This window comes from Octopus sinensis, linkage group LG10, assembly GCF_006345805.1.
Source record: "Octopus sinensis linkage group LG10, ASM634580v1, whole genome shotgun sequence".
Taxonomy (NCBI): Eukaryota; Metazoa; Mollusca; class Cephalopoda; order Octopoda; family Octopodidae; genus Octopus; species Octopus sinensis.
The window spans coordinates 93,583,458-93,607,442 of NC_043006.1; the positions used below are offsets into that span (position 1 = coordinate 93,583,458).

The window sequence follows — 23,985 nt, forward strand, 5'->3', positions numbered from 1 at the left end:
TTTTCCAATACCCGTTTTTGATAGCTTCGAGCTCTATTTCTGTGAACTAACGATTTTTTTCTTATTGTTCTAGTTTGATCATATAATATCTGTTCCGTGAGTTGGAACAATCCACTTTCTCTCCATTGATCATACATACGTTGTCGGTATCCCCTAGTAAGAGCACCATTTTCGTCTACAGGATTGTTCAGGTTGTAACACTCTATGATCACAGCATTGTTTTGTTTGTTCCATCTACGCAGTGTATGCTGGTCGCTTGCTAGATAACGACAGGCTGGAGTCGGACCAATATCTCTGAGCCTGCCGGGTGTAACACTGTCACCATCAAGGGCTTCAGTTTCATTACCACTGTTATTCACAAAATTTCAGGCCTTGTGCCTAAACTAGAAAAGAATGAGCATTCCTGTGCGATAATGACACAAAAGCGGCCTCACACCCTTGGGTCAGCTTTTATTACTACTAGCGATTAATGAGAGCGCTAGACCTGGCTTTGAAAAAACCAATTCACCTTGTTCTTATACTAATTACTGATAGAAAAATATATTATATATATTATATATATATATATATATATATATATATATAGTATTATATGTATATATATATATATATTTCCCTCGTTGAACTTTTGAATTTCTGAATTTTTTCTTTGAAATTTTTCTTCTCTTTTTATAAATTTTGTGTGGTTTACAGTTTTTGTAATTGTGCAGTTTGTATGCATTGCCAGGTGCTGACCTCCATAATTTTTTTTTCTTTATCGTGCATTTAATTGAGTTGTTACAATAAAAGGCACCTTTAAATATTCGGACAGTTAGTGACAAAAGAAAGATAAAATCTCAACACAAAATTGTAGATATTAATGTTTTAAAATTCAATAAAGATGATCTTTTGCTTCTCCGAACAGAAAAAAAAACTGTAGTGTTCTTAGAATAAGAAGGATGCTTATATTTTCGAATACTCAGGGAGAAAGGAAAGGAAGTGTATTCACAGAAGATGTAGATATTAAAGTTTTTTAAAGCTGATCTTTTGTATTATTATTATTATCATTATCATCATCATCCTTATTATTATTATTATTATTATTATTATTATTTTATTATTATTATTATTATTATTATTATTATTATTATTATTATCATTATTATCATTATATTATTATTATTATTATTATTATTATTATTAATAATAGTATTATTATCATTATTATTATTGTTGTTATTTTTATTATTATTATCATCATCATCATCATTAGTCACAATAGTAGTAGTAGTAGTATAGTAGTAGTAGTAGTAGTAGTAGTAGTGTTATCAGTTTCATTATCATCTTCTGGAAGGAAATAAAAACAAAGTTCTTTTTAAATGGTTTTGAAATATCGTTCTTTGGAATGTGGCCATTCTTTATCATTTATTACCAATATTAATCACAGAATATGTGAGTGTTTGCCTAGTTAGTAGTTTGCTAAATAAGAACGGAATTAAAATGGGTTGAACCGAAAGAATTGGTCCGATCCCGATCACATAGTAGCTGTATTCGTAAGTGTTCATGTATTCTGAGAAGATTCCTGCAAACAACAAGAACAAGAAGAGCAACATTAAAGACGAGTCACCAGATTTGAATATTCAATAAATAAATAAATCAAATTTATTTCTAATCATTAACATCTAAGGTAAGGCGTCAAGCGCCGGACAAAATGCTTAGCGGTATTTAGTTCGTCTTTACATTCTGTGTTCACCAACCACCGAGGTCGATTTTGCCTTTCACCTTTTGGAGGTCGATAAAATAAGTACCCGTTCAGCAATGGGGGGTCAATGTAATCGATTTACCCTTCCCCTGTACTCGCTGGCCTTGTGTCAAACTTTCAAACTAATATCTATGTTAAGCACTGTCTCGTGTGTTCGTATTCATAGGGCCCGTGAACCGGTTTCCGAGGTTCAGAAATGATCGAGAGCACAACATCTGCCCACCCCACGTGGCGGAACGCCAATCCATCCCAGTGTTGCTACATTTACAGGTGAGTTGATTGGAGCAGCGAGAAATAAATTGTGTTGATCACTAACGAAACATCTGGATCGAGAATCGAAACCAAGCTCTTGTGATCGTGAGTGTGTCATAGCCTAACCACTAGGCCACGCACGTTCACATTAATATATATATATAATTGTCACAAACACACACACGCACGCACACTCACACACACACAAACACACACACAATGGAACGCGTTGGTTTCGGCGATGAGCTGTCAATTGCTCAGTCGATTAAACTGCTCTTTCATTGTATTAACGTGTGAAGTGGTTGAATGCACCGCAGACCCGTGTGCTCTTAAATTATTCTTTCGGCAGATTCCACATGATAATGCATGTGGCAAGGATGGACATTTGAATTACAGTTACAATCTACCACTGAACGGGCTTCCGCACAGTTCTATATATCTAATTCCACACACGATCCTTGGTCGACTGGAGGCTTCAGTAAAAAGGCCTGAAATGCCATGCAATGGGCTTGGTTTGAACCCGAGATCTTGTAATTATAGAACAAACTTCATTGCTATACTATGAAAGACGGCATGAAATTGTCTGAACGTAAAAGAAAAATTGCCCACATGCTACAGCGTGTGCTAAAACACGAGATCTCGTGATTATAAAGCAAAATTCTGAGCCATTCAGTCATACTATGCAGGAATGAAAAATATCTTTATCTCCATGGAAACTTGAAGAATCTCTTGTAGAATATATATTCTCATAAATTGTTAGAGTTAAGTCATAAGAATTGTGAAGATATGACCGGTTTGTAGGTTTTTACACTGATTAACGAAAATCGTTTATCTACAAAAACGTTATTTCTTATATTTCATTCGATTCAAATGTTTCTCTATAAAATACTATAATTGCTGACCGGGGATTACTTCAGCAACATTCATACGGGAATGAGACGTTTTGGCACAGCCGTTTTAGCACCACCTATTTGGCATCGCTAATTCGATGCTGACTTATTTGACAACCAACGTGTAAACGTTTCTATCGTTCTCTTCATCTCTGTCTGTCTGTCTCTGTCTCTCTCTCCCTTTCTCTCTATTTATCTGAGTAATTGTACTCCTCCTTCTGTGTATGAGGAGAGGAGAAACATTTATGACAACTGTGCTGAATAAATTGTAATTTCTTTTCTTTCTCTCCTTCTCATCCTTCAACACATACATGATAAGTATTGGGTCATCCCATTAATAAAGCGGTTTTTTCAATTGCATGAACTAAAAGTCGGATGGGGACAGGATTAACAACCTGCATCAACTTGCTATAAAAGCAGGTAGTAATTTTAGCTTGTGCTTATTTTTAGTGCATGTTTTGAAGAGTGTAGATCGATTTTAACAGTTATTTTTCCAAAGCTGTAATGGAATTGACAAAGGAGCATATTCGGCATATTTTGATTTATGAGTTCAATAAAGACAACAACGCAACGGAAAGTGTGAGGAATATTCATGCAGTCTATGGGGATCGGACAAAAACGTAAGCCAGTGTCAACGGTGGTTCCAGAAATTCTGAGCCGGAACTACAGCCTAGAAGACGAGTCTCGTCCTAAAAGATCTGTAGAGCTCAACGAGGATGTCCTGAAAACCCTGGTGGAATAAAATCCCATCGTAACTGTTGTGGAACTAGCAGGGAAGCTTGAATTTGGTCGTTTAACCATTCATCGACACCTGTATGCCATCGGGAAATGTCCATTCTTGGTTTCAAGACGAAAGGTATTCTTCCATCAGAATAATGCTCGGCGACATAAAGCGATAATGGTATCCCAAAGGCTGGAGCAGTTTGAATAGGAAGCGATGCCCCACCCATCATATTCGCCAGACATTGCCTCACCTGATTACCATTTATTCCGCATTCTTCAAAATCATTTGGACGGAAAAATATGAGTTTTGTAGACGAGGTCAGAACAGTACTGGAGGAGTATTATTTTGTCATGGACAATTGAATTTTGGAAGAGGGCCCTTCCAATCTTCCAGGTAGATGAAAGAGCATTGTAGAAAATGAAGGTGAGTATCTTTTAGATTAAAAAAAAAAAGAACTTTCTTTATCTTAATTTTAATAGTAAAAGAACTATAAAAAAGACCGCCTTATTTCTTGGATGAACCAATACATATGTAATCACAACGGTTGTAACTTAGTATATTTTGAAATATGGATAATAAAAATGTTACATATTTACCTATCAGATATCCAAAAGTTAAAATGCCGATTCCAATTACGGTTTCTCCAAATCCCATACTTATCGAAAAATATCCGATTTCGAAGTAATCCATAATAGTTACAAGATATGTAGAGAATATGAGTCCATTTGTGAACATCACAGCAAATGTTAGCAAAGTCAAATATGTTGAAGTGGACAAAGAGGGATAAACACAGATCAGTAATCCGCTCATGGTGGCTGCAGTACTAAATATAATCCTACTTGGAACAATGTTTTTATGTATCAACCAACTCGAGAAGAAACATGCCAAGACATAACCGAACGATCCCACTGAAAATATACGGGCACTTTCTGCTTGACTCAGCCCTTGTTGTACGCAATAATCAGGTAGGATAGCTATTGTTGTTATGACACTACTGTAAGTTATAAAAATTGCGAAAAGGAATAAAAGAAAATTGAAATTTGTTAAAACTGTAACGATTTTTGCAGAAAATTTCGAATCAGATTTTCCTTCCGTTTGAACCTTATCACTTCGAACATCAGTCTCCTTGTCCTCAGATTTTATAGAATTTATAGCTGTCTCTTCGATACCCAAAGAATCTTCTTTGTCAGGTTGTGTATTATTTATAACAAATGGTTCATTGTCATATTTTAAGGTCTTAATAACAGCCTCACGAATATATTTTTCATGTGTATTGATGTCTTCGTTATGATTCAAGGCTGTATTATTCTCTTCGGATATTTCCAGTTTGTTCGATATCGTTTCATCCTGAACGTCACCAACATTTTGAAATTGTTCCACAGAAACGTTTGAATCCGACTTATACAAATCATTCGGCGCGTTACTTTCACTTACTGCCAAAGTTTCTCTCCGCGTGTTTTTATACATATCCGTAGAATATATGAGAGCACATGGCAGAGTTTGTATGAAAGTAGCAGCCAGGAGAAGAAGACTTCCACGCCAGAACATGAGTTCAATGAAGTAATTGGTAAGGATTGGGAAAATTGTATATCCAAGAGCTTTCCCGACCGCAGCAAATGCAATTAATTTACGACTGTCTTCACCGAAATAAGCTGCTAATCCAGCATTTGCTGATAGACTGAGAAATGAAGAACCACTTCCTGTTACAGAAGATATAAAAACAAACAGAAATTAAGAAGTAGTTACTAAGTTAATCCAAGGCTTCTAATAATCTTAATTTAGTGGCCGTGATGAGTAGCCTTGCATCTATATTGAAATTAAAGTTTATAACATTTAAAGTTTATGCCAAGTTCAAATATGGAAATTTTGACCTCAAAGACGCACCTCGTTCTGGCCGTCCAGTTGAGTTCGATGAAGAGCGATTAGACCAACTTTTGAATGAACATTCTCGTCAAACGACAAGGAAACTGGCAGAGAAAATGGAATGCTCCCACACTTCTATATAGGATCATCTTCACTCGGTGGGAAAGGTTCAGAAGTATGGAGCATGGGCTCCACATGCTTTTAAGTGGCAAGAACAACGACCCACAATTTCCGCTAGTTTGCTTGCTCGTCACTGCTCAACTCATGGACGCAAGCAACGATTTCTATACCGAATCGTTACTGGCGACGAAAAATGGGGCCTGTACATCAATATGAAGCAGTTTCAGGAATAGCTTAGCCCCGGTAAACAAGCGACACCGCGCGTGAAACAAGATCTTCATCCGCGTAAAACGATGTTGTGCGTATGGTGGGACTGGGAAGGGATTATCCATTACGAATTGCTTGAACAGAAACAAACGGTCAACGCAGAACTCTATGTTCCACAGATGGAACGACTCAACACGCTTATTCAAGAGAAAATAAATTACATGTAAATTATTTTGACAAACATAGTGATATATAAGGAGTAGTTATATTTCTAAATGTGAAAAAAGTAGACCTGACGATTGGGAGTGCGTAAACATAATGAGTTTTGGAAAGAGACTTTGTGTCTTAACATTATCATACGTACCCTCATGATACACGTGTAGTTCGTAATATGAAAATTTTGGGATTATTAATATGAATAGTAAGTATATTACTTAACATTTTATGACTTGGTTGAGTTAATATCGTTTGAAGTTGATTAAGTTGTGGGTGTGTCTATCTCTAACAATATTCTGATATATATATATATATATATATATATATATATATATATATATATATTATATATATATATATATATATATGAATAAATGAAAGAATAGAGTCGAACGACGATTTTAACAAAATTCCTTTTTAGGAATATGCAGCCTTCGAAACATATGTCGAGAGTAAAGGAATTTTGTTAAAATCGTCGTTCGACTCCATTCTTTCATTTATTCATAGTTAAAAAAACACACAAATTTACACACGAGAACACGGGATCCCTGCCCTTGGCATATAGCTTCAACCGTGTTTTCTGACGTGAATTTGCTACCCAGGTATCGGTTAACCGAATTATCCATACTAGGATAATTCATTCACCTTCTTATATATATATATAATATATATATATATATATATATATATATATATATATGTGCGTGTGTGTGTGTGTGTGTGTGTGTATGCATATATATATAAATATATATATATGTATGTATGTATATATGCATACATGCATATACGTACATGCACATATATATATTTACATATGTGTGTGTTTGTGTATGTACGTGTGCGTGTACGTGTGCGTGTACGTGTGCGTGTGCGTGTGTGTGTGCGTGTGTGAAACGTTTGTTCGTGAAGGCTTTACTAAATCACTGGGCAATACAAACCTGATAAAATGCTGAAAAATCCCAATAAAACATAGATACTCGAAGAGAACGATGGCGTGCCAATAGAAAGGGCAAAACAAAGGCTTCCCACGATGCCAATGGTTCTTACGCCAAATTTAGTGAGAAATATTCCAGTCATGAAACCTAAGAGCCAAAAGGAAGAGAATAGTTGTTTAATGATTAATTGGGATTCAGTTATTTATGGGTTAAAATATTGTTAATGATATTTTAATTATCAATAATTAATTAACAACCTTGCAGAAGGTTGGACACGAGCCTTCCTTAGAGGTGGTGAATTATCATGCTTCCATTGCTTCGGCTGGACTTTAGTCTGAAGACCATAGTGATGGACCCGATTTATCCTCTGTGATAAGTCTGCTGATGCAGACTCCTCGTTTTCTTGGCACACTGCCAAAACTGCCTGGGAGCAATTGACTCGTTCCTGCTTCTGAAAAGGGGTGAGTATCCGAGGAATCCACCGTGTAGACGACTTTCGCATGTGCAAATGTGAATGATTTGTTTTTTCCACAGACTATACGCTTATCTTCACTTCTTGTGTTAGTTACCGAAAAGATATGCGGCAATGTTCCAGAATGGCGGCTTTCATTTTATGGATGATGACGGAATGTGGTCATCCAGGAATAGGAACAGTTTCACACCGATGTCTAACTATATTTGAACTGGTGGTGCCAGTGTTTGACCACATCGTACGATGGTGCATTGTAACCATAAGGTATTTCTTGGTGTACGACATTTCATGTATAAGAACCTAATCCCTGCCCTGCATTCAACGGCATCCATTGTAACACCCGAGTCCACTTCAGCAGCCGTAAGCTTCAATTTACAATGTGACAAGTAGAGACATCTACCATTATGCCTGTACAGGTTGCATTTACTGCAGTAACCGGAAGTGGGTCAGGGAAAATCTTTTAAGGACACCTCTCGTGTGTATATATGTATGCATGTGTGAATGTATGAATGAATGCATGTATGTATGTATGTATGTATGTATGTATGTATGTATGTATGTATGTATGTATGTATGTATGTATGTATGTATGTCTGCATGTTTATGCGTGTATATATGTGTGTATGTATGTGAATATGTATGTATGTGTATATGTATGTGTGTGTATGTATGCATGTATGAATTTATGTATGAGTGTATGTATGTATTATGCATGTGAGTATGTATGTGTATACGTATGTTTGTATGTATGTTTTTATGCATGTGAATATGTATGTATGTGGGTATATGCAAGTATATATGTATGTATGTGTGTGTATGTATGCATGTCTGTCTGTATGCATGTATGCATGTATGCATGTATGTATGTATGTATGTATGTATGTATGTTGTATGTATGTATGTATGTATGTATGTATATGTATGTATGTTTGTATGTATGCGGTGTTGTTATTTCAGTTTCCATCAAACAAATCCATGCAGAATGCATTTGTTGGCCCGGGGCTATTTTAGAAGTCAATTTACCAAAGCAGTGCCGTGCAGTACGATAGAACCTGGAACCATGTGGGTGCGATGCGAGCTTCTTACCACATAGACACTCCTGTGCCTAGATTGCTAGATTATCTTTTCCATATTTGCTGTCCTCCAAGTTGTCTCGATGCAACAGTTTTGAATGAATCAATGTTCTCAATCTATTTGATGTTTGTCAGTTACTCTCTAAACTAATTATTCAAAATTGTAAGGAATTCATATAATTATACTTGTTTTGAATATTAAACAAACTGGAAGAACAGATGGGCTATGACTGCTATTAATGATCAAAGCGGGTACATACCGACAATAGGTACTTACTAACAAGACCAAATACACTTGGAGGTAAAAATACTATCAAAAGCACGAGATTGTGTAAGTCCGGAAAAACCTTCTTGAATTCTACGAGGTAAATTGGTAGAACAGCGATGAAACCAAATACTAATATGTTAGTAACAAAAACGGAAAATACTACCAAAGCAGCGACGATGGCCTCTTGCACGGATCGTTTCTTGGTTCTGCTGGAAAGAGAAAGAATCAAATTTTTATTTAGTATAATATGGAAACTGTCAGAGATACAGTATAGAGTAGCGGGATGAGAGGAGGGGTCAGAGTAAGAAGCATTTAGTTATGTAGGGTATTAGACTGCGGCCATCCTGGGGCACCGCCTTGAAGAAGTTAACTCCAACGAGTTAAGCTTGTTACTTTTTCTATCGGTCACTTTTGCTGAACCACTCGTTTAGGGGCACATAAATACATTAACACTTGTTGTGAAGCGTTGGTGCTGGAAAAAGGGCTGCAATGACAGGCAAACACACACACACAACATATGGTGGCTGCCCCCTCGTTATCAAGTATGGCCACTGCACGAAGCTTAATCAATGTTGTTATCGTGCAATGCCTGTGCAAGAAGATTTTTTTTTAAGTGAGGAAAGGCTGTGCACAGAGTCAATCCCACTCACTAAGCAACAGCGGCCATAATCCGAAAATAAGAACAAGTTAACATCATCGGTAATCACTGAGCCGCAGGTTTTATGTCGGAGTTATCCCAGTTACCTGAGTTACTTTCTCCTAGAAGGATGCCCTAACAAAGGCTAGGAGTCCTTCACTCCCAATGGTTTAACCGTGCGATCGGGTATTCAGTCCAATTATTTCTATATCCCCGCGCATGATACATCCTTAAGACGTTTATTGGATGGCCGTTGACTCTCAAAAGTTCCTCCGCCCTTTGACGGGTTTTGTTTTTCATCCCGCAGGGTGTCCAATAAACACCCTCCTCACCAAGCAAGCTTGGTGGGGTTGCCGGTTTAGTTGCCGACGACCCGACCATGCAACAGGTTGAACTGGGTTACATGTTACCAGTAGCACTCGAAAGTGACCTGACATAAACATATACATATGTATATACACACATATACATATATACGCGCGCACATACACACACATATATGCTGTGGGCTTCTTTCGGTTTCCATTTACCACATTCATTCACAAGACTTTGGTCGACCTGAGGCTGTATTAATTTACACTTGCCCAAGGTGTCAAGCAGTGGTACTGAACCCAGAGCAATTTGGTCGGGAAACAAATGGCTTATCCCACAGCCACACCTGCGCCTATATTGAGTTCGTAGAATCGTCAGGGTGTGGAAATAATTGCTTTCGGTATATCTTCTGGTTCTATAAATTCTGTGTTCAAATCCAGCTCAGATGAACTCGATCAATAAATAAGTGTACCAATCAAGTACTGGAGTCGATATAATCGACTAACCCCCACCCTCACCCCTTAAGATTGCTGTGGTCGAACTTAAACAAGACACTAATTTTTCGTTCGCCTCTTTGTGCCCAGAGTTCAAAACCTACTGAGCTCAACTTTACCCCTGTTTTCTAACATTAGCTCAATCCGAGTTTCAAATCTATCCTGGTTGAATTTCTTTTCTTTATTGTTAGGCAATCGGTTGGTTATTGAGTTTATTTAAACAGTATAGATTGATGATTTTGGAGATAATTAATTGAAATACAAACATATTTTGGCAGGAAGGAAAGAAAGAAAAAACATTAAAATTATAAAATATCAAATTATCAAGAATCAAACCCAAAAATCGTGGGGTGAATTAAAGAGCAAAGGATGGAGGTGGAGATAGTAACAGTTTGTGCACCTTGAACGAAATGGTGTGTTCAGCCACACCTCGTAGGCATGATTGGCCCGGAGTATGGCCAGCGGCACTCACTGCAACAACCACCCCACCTCGTAGGACTAATTTCACATTTTATACTTGAGCTCTGATATACACATGCCAGCTAGGTCATCTTTGCCTTGTAATTAATCGAGATGTGAAAAGCAAAACATATTAATTAGATATAAGTATTGCTTTTGCATAATTATATTTAGTGCGCCTACAAAAACAGCTTTCAAACTATTAATATCTCGAATATTTTATTCATGAAATTTGCCATTATCTTATCACCTAAGTATTTACAGTCATTTCTGACTATGAACGAGATTTTGTCTGGTTCGGTATCATATTACTATCTTCCAATTAATGCCAATCACAACGGCTTTTATAATCCTAGACAATGTCTTTAGGTAGACTTTATGTAAAACTCTACACTTGAAACAGATTCTCACCCGCCTCGTTTATTTGTTTATTGTATGACATGATATCGGACTTCACTTGTAAGCTCCTAAAGTGTTGTGTTTAAAGTAGAAAGAATGGAGGTGGAGGGCTTGCAAAGTCATTAGAGTGTCTGAAGACATACTTTGTGTTATTTCTTCCGGTTCTTCACGTAGTGAGTTCAAACGTAGCAGTGGTCAAGTTTGCCTTTCATCTCGGTCAAATTCTGGGGTCGATGTCATCGAGTAACTCCATCCACTAGAATATCAACATTCGAAACTTGTATACGATAAAAACAGCAGAATCGTTAGAACGTCGGAGAATAATGTCCATCAGTATATCACATGGCTTTGCGTTCTTCGTTCAAATCATGCTGAGGGCATCTTTTCCATCGATCCTGTCGAGGTCAATGAAATAAAGTTCAAGCGAAGTATTCAGATTGGGGAGTGGTCATTTTTCTGATTTTCATAAATTGAGTAAAGTAGTTGAAGGAATTTTCAGAAATGCTTCAATTTGACCAATGCGTTCGTAGATATCACCGATCTCCAAAAAATAGCATTTTTATCTTTCTGATTTGGCTTTGCATATTGTAATTTATTTATACATCCATACACACACACACACACACACACACACACACACACACACACACACACACACACATTTAATCCACCCCTAAAAAGGGGAAAACACAAGAAAAACACAACGCGAGGATGTGGTACATGCAAAGTATTAGCAGACATTCAAGGAAAGAAAGAAAATTAGCTTTACGTTTCCAGCAAAGCAGAAAACGGAGGAAACTACAAGAGAAAAGGAAGACGAAGGGGAAAATCGCCAACGCTCCACACGTGGTTGCATTTTGAACGTTTCTATAAAACTCATGGAAACAGAAAATAATCGGATAACTACAAAACTTTTGGTAGAATTTGAAAAAGTTATGTCGATATATTTTGAATATACTAGTTAAGCAGTAGTGTGACACCAGACCTCATGCATGAAGGATCGGTGTGGAACTGAAGGTGAGGTGTTGCCAATGCTTCAAAGGGTTTGCGGAAAAAAACACACTTACTGAAATGAGCTAATCAAATTTGGCACCTCTTATATTATGGGGCAGTCTCAAAACTTTTTTGCGCACTAAGCATGGGCTTCATGTGTATATTTTGGGAATGTTTGCAGTACGTTTCTCGTGTCTTACTAACCTGTTCAAAACGGTAGGGGTGGAGGAAACTATTTTCATTTTCAGACTCTACATATTTCAAAGCATATAATACTACACTTTCCACGGAAAATGGGTGAAGGTGGAACACACGGAAATCCACACACACACAAACACAACCTCGGTTTGTGTATGTGTTTGTGTGTGTCTGTGTGTGTGTGTGTGTGGCAGGTAACGCTGTGTAAGTGCTATAGGAACACCGCAGTTAAACTCTCGGTTTGATAATGATACGAGTGAGGAACCTAATGCGGGTCTTGCATGAGTATGCATATATCCTTAAAAATCCTTAAATATGTTTTAACCCGAATAAAATTAAACAACAAAGCCAAGGCTGTGTGGGATTTTCAGGACATTTATAAAGAGAAATTTAGTCTTACAGCTGTTTCTGGGATATTAAGGATATCTCTTCATCAGAGAAGATGTGAGATGGTTAAGTAGAGGGAGATATTAGAGTTCAATATGAGGAGTTATTTTGGAAAAGGAAGGAAATAAGGAGTATGTAGGAAAATAAGAGAATGGATGTAGAAATTAAAATAAAAATATATTTAGGATGTCATAGTTGCAGTTCCGTTATCCAAGGAAAGTGGTGTGTAGAAGTGGTGGAAATGATTCTTGTCCATGGTATATAAATTCCAACAGGAGTTCATATTTTGTCATTACAAATGGAAAGTTTGGAGACGTAGATTTCATGTACTGTTCATTCAAAGGGGTCTTGTGGCATGAATGGAAATTTGAGTATGTAGTGGTAATATGAAGTGGATAGAGAGGAGAGAAGAATTCCGTTAAAATGAGGAGAGTGGACAAAGGAACATGTTAGAAAAGAATAAAGGAAAGAAAGAGGAAGAGAAAATGAAAACAAGACGATAAAAAAAGAGTAAAAGAAAGTGAAAAAGAAATGTTAGCTGGTGGTCAAGATATTATGAGGGAGATGGGATATGTGTAGAAAGAGAGAAGAATGTAAATAATGAATATGTGTGAGGTGGGTTGATATGTTAAGGGATGGGTACAGAAAAAGGCATATGGTTTCTAAAGTGAGTAGTAAACCTTAAAACGGAAGGGAAGAATACTAAGAATGGTCAAGTTTGTATTTATTCTACTGGCTAATGTGAGAGTGCTAATTGAGGAGTCAGAGAGAGAGAAAGAGAAAAGTGTATATCGATATACTTACGAGCACATACATGTACATATATGTTTGTGTATCCACTATTATATAGGCCTACATTTAAACCCGTACGCATGCATGCATATATATACACATACACACACATACATACATACATACACATACATATGCAAGCATGCATATAGATATATATACACACACATACATTTACATACATACACACACATACACAATTCCGACCCCTCCTCTCCTTCAAATGAGCCCACAACCTACGAGACCTCTTGGTCCACAGCTTCTTTCCTAACCCAACCTCCCAAACCGACTCGTTCCCCTGCTCCCGGTCTCGTGACAGTTCCGCTCTACCGGTCACTCTTTGCAACAACTGTCCGTGTTCAAATTGTCTTTGCACAGGGGCCATCCGGACTCCTGTCTGCGCCGTAAACTGGGATTAATCTTCTCTCTTTGCTCCTTTGCGCCACATGGGCTCAACTCTCCTCCCCTCTTCATCGAACCTCCTCCCCTCACCTCTCTCCCCCTCACATCTACTTCCTCCTACCCACCTCTCCTCTCTTGCTCCGACTACTACTTCTCTTCACTCCTACCCACCTTCTCCTCCCCCTTCATCATCACTCCCCTCGTAAGCCCACCCCACCCTTACATATCCCCCCACAACCCTATCCTTCCCCATCCCTCTCCATACCTTACACCCACTCCTACATACCCCACCTCTACTCCCACCCTCCGCCTACCAACATACTCCACCTCTACTCCCACCCTCCGCCTACCCAGATACCCCACCTCTACCCCACCCTCAGCCTAACCCACACCCCACCGGGCCTTCCCCACACTCGCCTCCCCCACCACCTAACACCATCACACCACACCACACAACACATCACATCATAACATACCACCACACACACCAGCACTGACCACTTCCCAGATCCACATTTTCATACATGCACATACGCACACGTCAAGATCACCAGCCCTCTTCCACACGCACATACAAACTCTCTTATACACACGCACACGCACCTTCGTTTTGGGGTCACCACTAATTTATTATCACCCCTTCTCCCTAGCTCTCCTGTATGACCCTTCTGTCCGGCATTCGCCATGACAGATCGCTAACCACTACACCTTTTTTATTTTCTCTCCTTGTTTCTTTGTGTGTTCCTTTCAGTGGAAGAGCGTAGGCTCGAAACGTTAAAGACTTTTTCACTTCCCGAGCGTTATACTAATACATCTGTTTGTTGTCTACACCACCTGTCTTCGTCTTTTATTGTTATTATGAATTCTCTTTCTCTCTCTCTCTCTCTCTCTCTCTCTCTATATATATATATATATATATATATATATATATATCAACAATTGAGGGTAAAATTAATTAGTTATTAATCAATTTCACCAAGTATTCAGTATGTAAAAGGACCATTTAAGGCGAATTCAAAATATTACATTATATAATTAGGGCTTAGTAAAATAAATTACTTTGCCACATACTGAACTTACTAGAAATAGCAGCCAAAAAAAAGCTTTTTAGCCATTTCTACTACTTAAAGAAAATTTCTCTCAGATAATGATTACTCAAAATAACTCACGAAGGTATGGAGGTAAAAACAGAAAAAATATCACAAGTACAAAGATCATTTGAGAACGTTAACGTTTCTAGATTAGCCAAATAAACTCAGCATTTCTTTCGTCAGCTCAACATTTCTTAATTTGGATTTGGAAACACTGAAAAGAAAGAACATACCCTTCGGCGACTTATCACCTCAGTTGAACCCGTTCAGACTGCCAGTGCTAACAAATTCAAAATGCGCAAGCGAAGATTCCTGCTCTCCCCTTCCACCCACGTGGGTTATCTAGCAAACATTATATTTTAACGGTGAGAACCGAGGCAATATGACAGAGAGAAATGAATTATAATATCAACAATTGAGGGTAAAATTAATTAGTTATTAATCAATTTCACCAAGTATTCAGTATGTAAAAGGACCATTTAAGGCGAATTCAAAATATTACATTATATAATTAGGGCTTAGTAAAATAAATTACTTTGCCATACATACATACATACATACATACATACATACATACATACATATATACATACATACATATACATTCGCACACGAATTCACGCATGCGTATACCCTGTTGTTTAAGAGAGGTGAGTCACATACTGGCTGAGTTATGACTGTATTCCAGGTGGTGGTGGTAGTATTAGTTGTAGCAGTACTAGTAGCAGAACACTAGCAACAACAGCGATAGTGAGTCAATTCGGGTGTCAGTATGCGGTTGCCCTTTCTGCTAGACACAGCAGCTATATCTGTTTACATAACTTTACACCATTTTGTAAAGAACGATTAGGACCGAATAGTCCCTTGTATATCTACAACAACAACAACAACGACAATAAGAAAACAAACACTATGACAACAACAACAACATCAGAACACCAACAGCAGCAGCAGCAGCAGTTCAAGAATTTGGACCTGGAGATCTCCATTTCTAGCCACTTCAAGGGCCACCTCCCAGTGGTGTCGGGCGTCAACGAAGATTCCTCGACTACAAAAAGACGACCAAAGATTTGTTTTTCCAAAGTCTGGGATCTCCAGCTCCTAAGCCCGAGACCATCACCTAATCACCCTTACCTGTTTTGTTGCTTAATAACAATAACACCAACACCAACAGCAGCAGCAGCAACACCGACAATTTCTATTATAAAAGGTAAAATACAAGCAAACCGTGTGTTTTCTGCGACATCCATTCTTCAATTCTTCAATTCTTCAATTCTCGTAATCTTCCAGTTCTGTTGATGTTTGTCGTTACTTCAACCGCAAATATCTCCGATTTGAAATTTCTTTCAATACTTCAATAAGACTAAACGTGACAGCAATATCTATAAAAACATTCGTGCTTGAGTATATCTGTGTGTGTGTGTACGTGTGTGTCTGTGAATATATCTATGTATATCAGCATAAATGTACGCATGCATCTATACACATGCACAAATATATTATATATATATTATATATATATATATATATATATATATAATATATATATATATATATATATATATATATATATATACATACATACATACATATGTATAAGCATATATATATATATATATATATACATATATGTGTGTGTTTGTGTGTGTTTGCGTGCGTGCGTTTGTGTTTGTTTACACAAACACCTAATTATGTTCCTACCCAAGAAATTGATAACACAATATCAGTAGAACCTGTTGATTTAAATTAGGTAATATTACGCCATTTTTTATACATAAATAATGCATCTGAAACTAACTGCGTAATATCCTTATTTGAAGCTGTTCAGTTAGGCAAATACCTTCACCCTCTCAGTGTATTTATAATATGCACGAACACACAGCTTTGGATTGGGTTGTATTTAGCTTTCAAGATACCTGATACGTTTCTGAGAGAGAGAGACAGACAAAAACATATACATATGTTCGTATATGCTTGTTAGGTTAAGAAGTTGGGTATTTGTAATATATGCTCGTGGGCATATGGCGTGGTGGTTAAGAGCGCGGGCTACTAACACCAAGATTCCGAGTTCGATTCCAAGTAGTGACCTGAATAATAATATAATAATAATAATAAACGAATTTAATCCAACAACATCGTTACAATGGAAGAAAGGTTCCACAAAATATCTTTTCCAAATTTTCTTTTAAGGCAAAGTAACTAAAAAGTCCGAACTATTATTGCCATATATAGTATGGTTTTCTTTCTTTTATGCATAATATTTCCATGTGACATGCATAAGAAATAGAAGCGAACATCAGAGCTCTTGAAAGACAGTAAGTACATAAATTGATTAATTAATTAATTAATTAAATAAGTATACATGCAACTGTTTGTGCATACACGTACACATTTTAATTATAAAGTATACATGCAACTGTTTGTGCATACACGTACACATTTTAATTATAAAGTGTACATGCAACTGTTTGTGCATACACGTACACATTTTAATTATAAAGTATACATGCAACTGTTTGTGCATACACGTACACATTTTAATTATAAAGCATAAATAATGCATACACGCGCTCACACGTGCACACAGAAAGAAAAACCACGTTACGCGGACGAAAACAAAACAAAAACAAAGCGATTTTTCACGAACAAACGCAAAAAAGAGAAAATTGGTCACTGAATTTAGAAAGTCACTACACAGTTATGCCCGGAAACATGACTACCAAAAGAAATAGAGGCGAATTTCGATCTGTAAGTCTTATGCGAGTTCGATATGAACAATATATTAATTCGGAGAATTCAGAAGCGGTGTTTTGTCAAAAAATTGACCCTGTCACCGTCACAGAAGCGGCGTCTTGTCAAAAAGTTGACTCTGAAAAAATGGACCCCTCTGATGTCGCCGTCAATCATTTAATGAAAACAAGCCAAAAATCATGCCGGATCGGTCATCGCCCGGGACAACAAGGACCGCGTTACCCAGTAGGGAACCAGACTGGGGTCGAAAAGTTTGCTGCTGGAACAAACTCTCAAAAATACGATCTACCAGGTGACCAGAACCAGAATACTTCTAACTCTGGACTTGTAGTGACACCACCAAAAACACCACCTAAAGCAAAACGTATAAAATGGACCAGAGAGGACTATAGAGATGTGTTGAAAGCTTTTTATACAGCCCAACTAAACCCAAATAATAACCTCAGTGTACAAACATACATCTCATGGAGAAATTCAGTAGGCAATGACGTACGTAGATATATAGACGCAAATAAATTAAGTAATGTACGCAGAGATATAATTAAAAACAAAAGACTAACTGACGCTGAAATTGACAAAATTAGGACACTAATAGCTCATGGTAGACCAAAAGAAAACAGCAACAATGTAGACGAAATAGGTAACAGTAGCACAGAAGCCAGTGTACAAGCGGCAAATCAACTTCCCAATGGGGAAGTTAAACAAAGAATAGCGAAGACGAGAGATTTGAAAAAAGAGGAGAACGTAGACCTTCCTCAAGAAAACCAAAATAGATATGACATAGAATTTGAGGTGAATAATAGAGAAAAGATTATGGAAGCAAAAGTGGACATTATGAGAGAACTCGGCAAGATTGAGCTCACTGACATGGTTAATAGAGAACCACTACCAAAGTTTTCAAATGGCACAAGAAATAACAACACAATCATGACATATAACGTTGCCCTAGGACAGATCTTAAGAAATAAGGGGAATGATTTGACAACCTTAAATAATCTCATTTATTCCACTGCTAAAGTAGTAACTACCCAACTAGGTATTAAGATGACAAAGAAAAAGGCCAGGCATGTCAATGAACCTCCTAAATGGAAAGTAGCGATACAAAAAGAGATTGAATCTCTGCGGGCGGATGTTTCAGTTCTCGATGAGCTTGCTAGAGGAGTGAATATTAAGCCGAGAAAAGCTAGAAAAATCAAGCAAAAATATAAAATCAAAGATCTCATAAACCTCCCTGCAACTAAGGAACTGTTGAAACAACGGATACAGTTGAAAGCTCAACAGCTTAGAAGGTATGACAAAAGAAACAAATTTTATCGACAGAATAAATTTTTTAAGACAGATGCAAAGAAATTTTATAGGGAAATTGGCAAAAATAAAATACATATAGAAGATCCACCTAAGATTGAGGAAGTGGAGGAGTTCTGGAAGAAGGTATGGAGCAACGAAAAAGAGTTTAATGCTGAGGCTGACTGGATAGAATGTGAGAAAGAGAGACTGGATGAACTTGAAGAACAGAAATGGGAAGCAATAAGAATAGAGGAGCTAAGGTGTGTCCTTAGGAAGGCTCATAAATGGAAAACCCCAGGACTGGATCGGATCCCTAACTTCTGGCTGAATTGTTTGACAGAGGTACACGAACATCTCGCTGCATCTCTGTCTGATGTCATTCAGAACCCAGAGCAAATACCTGCTTGGCTGACTGAAGGAACCACCTACCTATTACCTAAAACCGAAGACACAAAAAACCCAAAGAATTACCGGCCAATAACATGTCTCAACACCACCTACAAAATCCTCACATCCATAATAACGGAGAGAATGTACGCTTTCCTTGAACAAAATTCTATCCTTCCACAAGCTCAAAAAGGTTGTAAAAGAAACTCTTATGGGTGCAAAGACCAATTGCTCATAAACAGAATGATTGTAGAGAATTGCCGGAGCAAAAACAAAAACCTGAGTATGGCATGGATAGACTACAGGAAAGCGTATGACAGTGTCCCACATAAATGGATACTCAAGGCCCTTGAGATATACAAGATCTCCCCTGTCGTCTCAAAATTCTTAGAGAATAGCATGACCATGTGGAACACACGTCTCTTTCTAAGCCATAGTAATGGGATGAGCCAGTCCGCATCTTTCAAGGTGACTCCCTCTCTCCATTACTTTTTTGCATGGCACTGATCCCACTCTCAAACGAATTGGATAGTGCCAGATATGGGTACAAAGTTTTTAGCAAGTTAATAAACCACCTTTTTTATATGGACGATCTAAAGCTGTTTGCCAAGAATGACCAAGAGCTAGAAGGGCTGCTAACAACTGTTAAAGAGTTTAGCAATGATATCGGAATGGATTTTGGCCTTGATAAGTGTGCTAAAGCAACTTTTGTAAGAGGCAAGCTCAGGCAAACAGCTTCTGTTAAATTAGATATTGACACTACCATCAAGGAACTTGACCCACAAGAAAGCTACAAATACCTAGGAATCAACGAAGGAGATGGTATACATCATGCTACTATGAAGGAAAAAATAAGAAAGGAGTACTATAGGAGAATAAGGCTTGTACTGAAGACTGAACTCAACTCCAAAAATTGCATTGAGGCCATTAACACCCTGGCACTTCCAGTAGTCCAGTACAGTTTTAACATCATTAACTGGAACCTTACGGAACTCCAACGCTTGGACAGGAAGACAAGAAAGTTACTGACATCCAGGAGCATGCACCACCCTAAGGCAGATGTAGACCGCTTGTACCTACCTAGAAGCAGCGGGGGGAGAGGAATGATGCAATTGGAGCTGTGCTATAAGACCTCTACTGTAGGAATGAACAGGTACCTATCTAGTACAAAAGACTGGATGCTGCGACTTGTGTGTGAACACGAAAGCAGCAAAAAGCTGCATTCTATTGTCAAGGAAGCTTATAAGTTCGAAAGGGAACTAGGCATTAACCTTGAATCAGGTGAAGAGCCAGAAACCACTGCTACCAAGCAAGCAAAGCGAATCAGGCAGACTGCAAAAAAGAATGGGCAGAATCAAATTGAGAGGCGGTGGAGCCAGAAGCCCCTGCATGGACAATACATTCTCCGAAGCCAAAATGCTGATGTAGACCAAGCAACAACCCATCAGTGGCTGAAGAGTTCTGGATTGAAAGCAGAGACTGAAGGCTTCATAATGGCAGCACAAGATCAAAGCTTGTTTACCAGAAATTACCAGGCTAACGTTCTCCGAAACGGTACTGACCCTAAATGCAGATTCTGTGACACATTTGACGAAACAATAGACCATCTCGTTTCGGGATGTCCTGTGCTGACACCAACGAATACAAAAATCGCCACGATAGGGTAGGACAGTATATACATTGGAAGATATGTAAACACTACAAATCCGACACTCCTGCTAACTGGTATGAACACCATCCTCAGCCAGTTGTTGAAGGTAAAGATGTCACCATCCTCTGGGATTTTCCAGTCAACACTGACAGAACGATCAAGGCTAATCGACCAGACATAATTGTTAAAGACAGGAAGAAAATACCTGCAGACTAATAGAAGTAAGCGTCCCCACTGATAAAAATGTATCTGTCAAGGAATTTGACAAACTTAGTAAATATAAGGACCTGGAAATCGAAATACAGAGGATGTGGAATCTTAAAACAAAAACTGTTCCTGTTATTGTAGGTGCCCTAGGTATGATAAAAAAGGGATGTCAGAAACACCTAGACAATATCCCTGGAAAACCATGTCTCAAGGAAATCCAAAAGATTGTGCTAACAAGTACTGCCCACATCCTTAGAAAAACCCTATCAATGTAAATGTTTGTGTTTGTATTACATGGAGATATTTCTCTACTTCCCCTCCCCAAGCTTTCAGCTATATTTCAACAACTCTTAACCTTCACTTGCCCTAGGGCGCTGGGTGTGCCCCGGCAGGTGATTGCATCAAACATGCAGATTAAAAGTAAATGACAATGATAGTGATAATAATAATAATAATAATAATAATAATAATAATAATAATAATAATAATAATAATAATAATAATAATAATAATAATGATGATGATGATGATGATAATAATAATAATAATAATAATAATAATAATAATAATAATAATAATAATAATAATAATAATAATAACAGCAACAACAACAACATCGAAGAATACCTTAGGAATGAGAACCCAGGTTCGAAATTTTCCCAAGACACCTGAAGAAGGCTGGAGGGTATATCAGCCGAAACGTTGAGTTAACAACAAACAAGATGAGGACACATATCCGTCGAATGTAAATAATGTACATAATTCCTCATCGCTTAAATATAGAACTGTATTATCTAATCGGCACGGAGCCGTCATTAGACTTCAATGGAGACATATAGAGAAACTCCATCAAAAACTAACTCGTCTTTCAAACCATCTAACTTTCTTATGTAGATGTAGACACTCAAAGCTAATGCCACCTGGATTGAATATAATGACACCCGTCGATTCACATAAAAGCTAAATGTGTAGCGGAAAGGAGCAGGACATGTCCTTGTCCGTGAGAGGATCCATTACAACCGTTGGAAAAACATCAACTAAATAACGAAATCAAAGAGAGGTTATCTTCATTACTTAGAAAAATAAACGGAGATGATAGAAAGAGAATCCAACAAGATCTAGAAAAGTCGTACATGAAAGAATTGGAAATGGTGAAGACATGCCACATTAAGAAGTTTATGAAACTCAAAGGTCAGAGAATGAAGACTGAAGTCCATCACCCACCTGTGAAAGCAGTAATTAATGTAAGTAGCCGACACCTAGAAAGCTCTGAAGAAGCAGTACTGAACAAAGGTCTCAACTTTGCGACAATCATCAAGCGCATTCCATACTTGGGCATAATAGCCTCTATTGAAGAGATAGCCGTAAAGATATCAAAAGCTCCAAAGAGCTCTCACACAGCATCAAAGAGGATTCGTAATAGAAGGGATAAAATTCAGCGTGGAGAATAGCTTCTTTGTATTTAATGACAACTTCTATCGACAAATTCTTATTTCTTTATTAACGTTTCTTATTTCTTTATACTTTATAAATTCTGAGACTGTGATGGGCACACGAATGACCCCCCCCCCCTCCTTTGCTAACCTAATCATAGAGTACCTAGAAATCAATCTTTATCGTAAGGTACTAGAAAAATACGGAAACCCATTCTACCTGTACATAGAAAATAACTGGAAATTATATCTAGATGACTTTCATTCTTTGGCACGAAAGTATAGAGGGCCTTAAAGAATTCCAAGCACTTCTAAATGTACTTAATATCAACCTCCATTACTCGACATCCTCATTAAGAAATCGAACAGAAAAATAGAAATAGACATATATTATAAGCCCACGGACTCCGAGCAATATCTGCCGTTCAACTCATGTCACCCTAGCCACACTAGAATGAATATCCCTTACAATTTGGCAAAAAGGATTTGTACTATGATATCTGATACAAGCACCAGGGTCACACACAACTACATGAGCTAAAGGATACACTCATCAGTAGCAACTACCTACCATCACTAATTGATATAGGCTTTCAAACCTGCCCTACAATTCAACATCCACGAACTCAGACACCCCAAAGTAAAGAAAGATTTACAACCGAAATCCCTATCATACATATCCAGGCACAGTCCCTAAACAATTCCAACCACTACTGCTACGACCGTTGCAGGTCACTTTTAGGTCATTTGACAAAGATCCCACCAACACTTTACTGTCACATAACTCCTGGCTTTTCCTTCTCTTTCTCCTTCTTCCTCTTCTTTCCATACTCCTATTTCTCTTCTTTCTTTATCTTCTTCTTCGCTTTCTTCTTTTCCTCTTCCTCCTCCGCCTCCCTCTTCTCCTCCCCTCCTTGTTTTTGTTGTTATTCTTCTTCTTCTCCCTCGTCTGCTTCTGCTTAAACTATCAACTCATAAAACGATTTCTTCAAATTTGCTGCTACCTACCTACCAAACATTCACAAAGAAAGAGAGAGAAAGAGAGAGAGAGAGAGAGACAGACAGAGACAAAGACATAGACAGAGTATGGTCACCGTGGAGTTTGCATATTAAGACGCGTTTGGAAATTTTTAATAAAAAAATTCTCCTTGTTGAATCTCTCTTGTGTAGAGATTCTGTCTTTACATTGGTAGAAAGGGAATATGTGGAAATTGGGATTTTTATCTCTAGCGCAAGAGTCTATGTGGCTACTGAGTGGAATTTGACGGTATTTATCTGTTCTTTATGGACTGCTACTATTCTTCGTAAAGGAAGGCCTCACCAAGGAAATGACTAGTGACCGAG

General features: G+C 37.8%; 1 protein-coding gene across 5 annotated transcripts in view; it reads right to left on the reverse strand.

Annotated features, from left to right (window-relative positions):
- Window positions 1-1,340: 1,340 nt before the first annotated feature.
- The window catches only part of LOC115216792, a 43,313-nt gene continuing 20,668 nt past the window's right edge, over window positions 1,341-23,985 (reverse strand). The window contains exons 1-5 of one of the 5 annotated variants that reach the window (XM_036506920.1): window positions 16,153-16,320; window positions 8,771-8,967; window positions 6,952-7,095; window positions 4,204-5,307; window positions 1,341-1,561 (exon numbers count right to left, since the gene is read on the reverse strand). In XM_036506920.1, coding sequence (XP_036362813.1) covers window positions 1,401-1,561; window positions 4,204-5,307; window positions 6,952-7,095; window positions 8,771-8,967; window positions 16,153-16,175 — 1,629 coding nt within the window. In that variant the 5' untranslated portion in view covers window positions 16,176-16,320 and the 3' untranslated portion in view covers window positions 1,341-1,400. Of the gene's footprint in view, window positions 1,562-4,203; window positions 5,308-6,951; window positions 7,096-8,770; window positions 8,971-11,205; window positions 11,741-16,152 lie in introns of those variants that run through there. The other 4 variants (XM_029786365.2, XM_029786369.2, XM_029786368.2 and 1 more) reach the window with 4 other exon arrangements.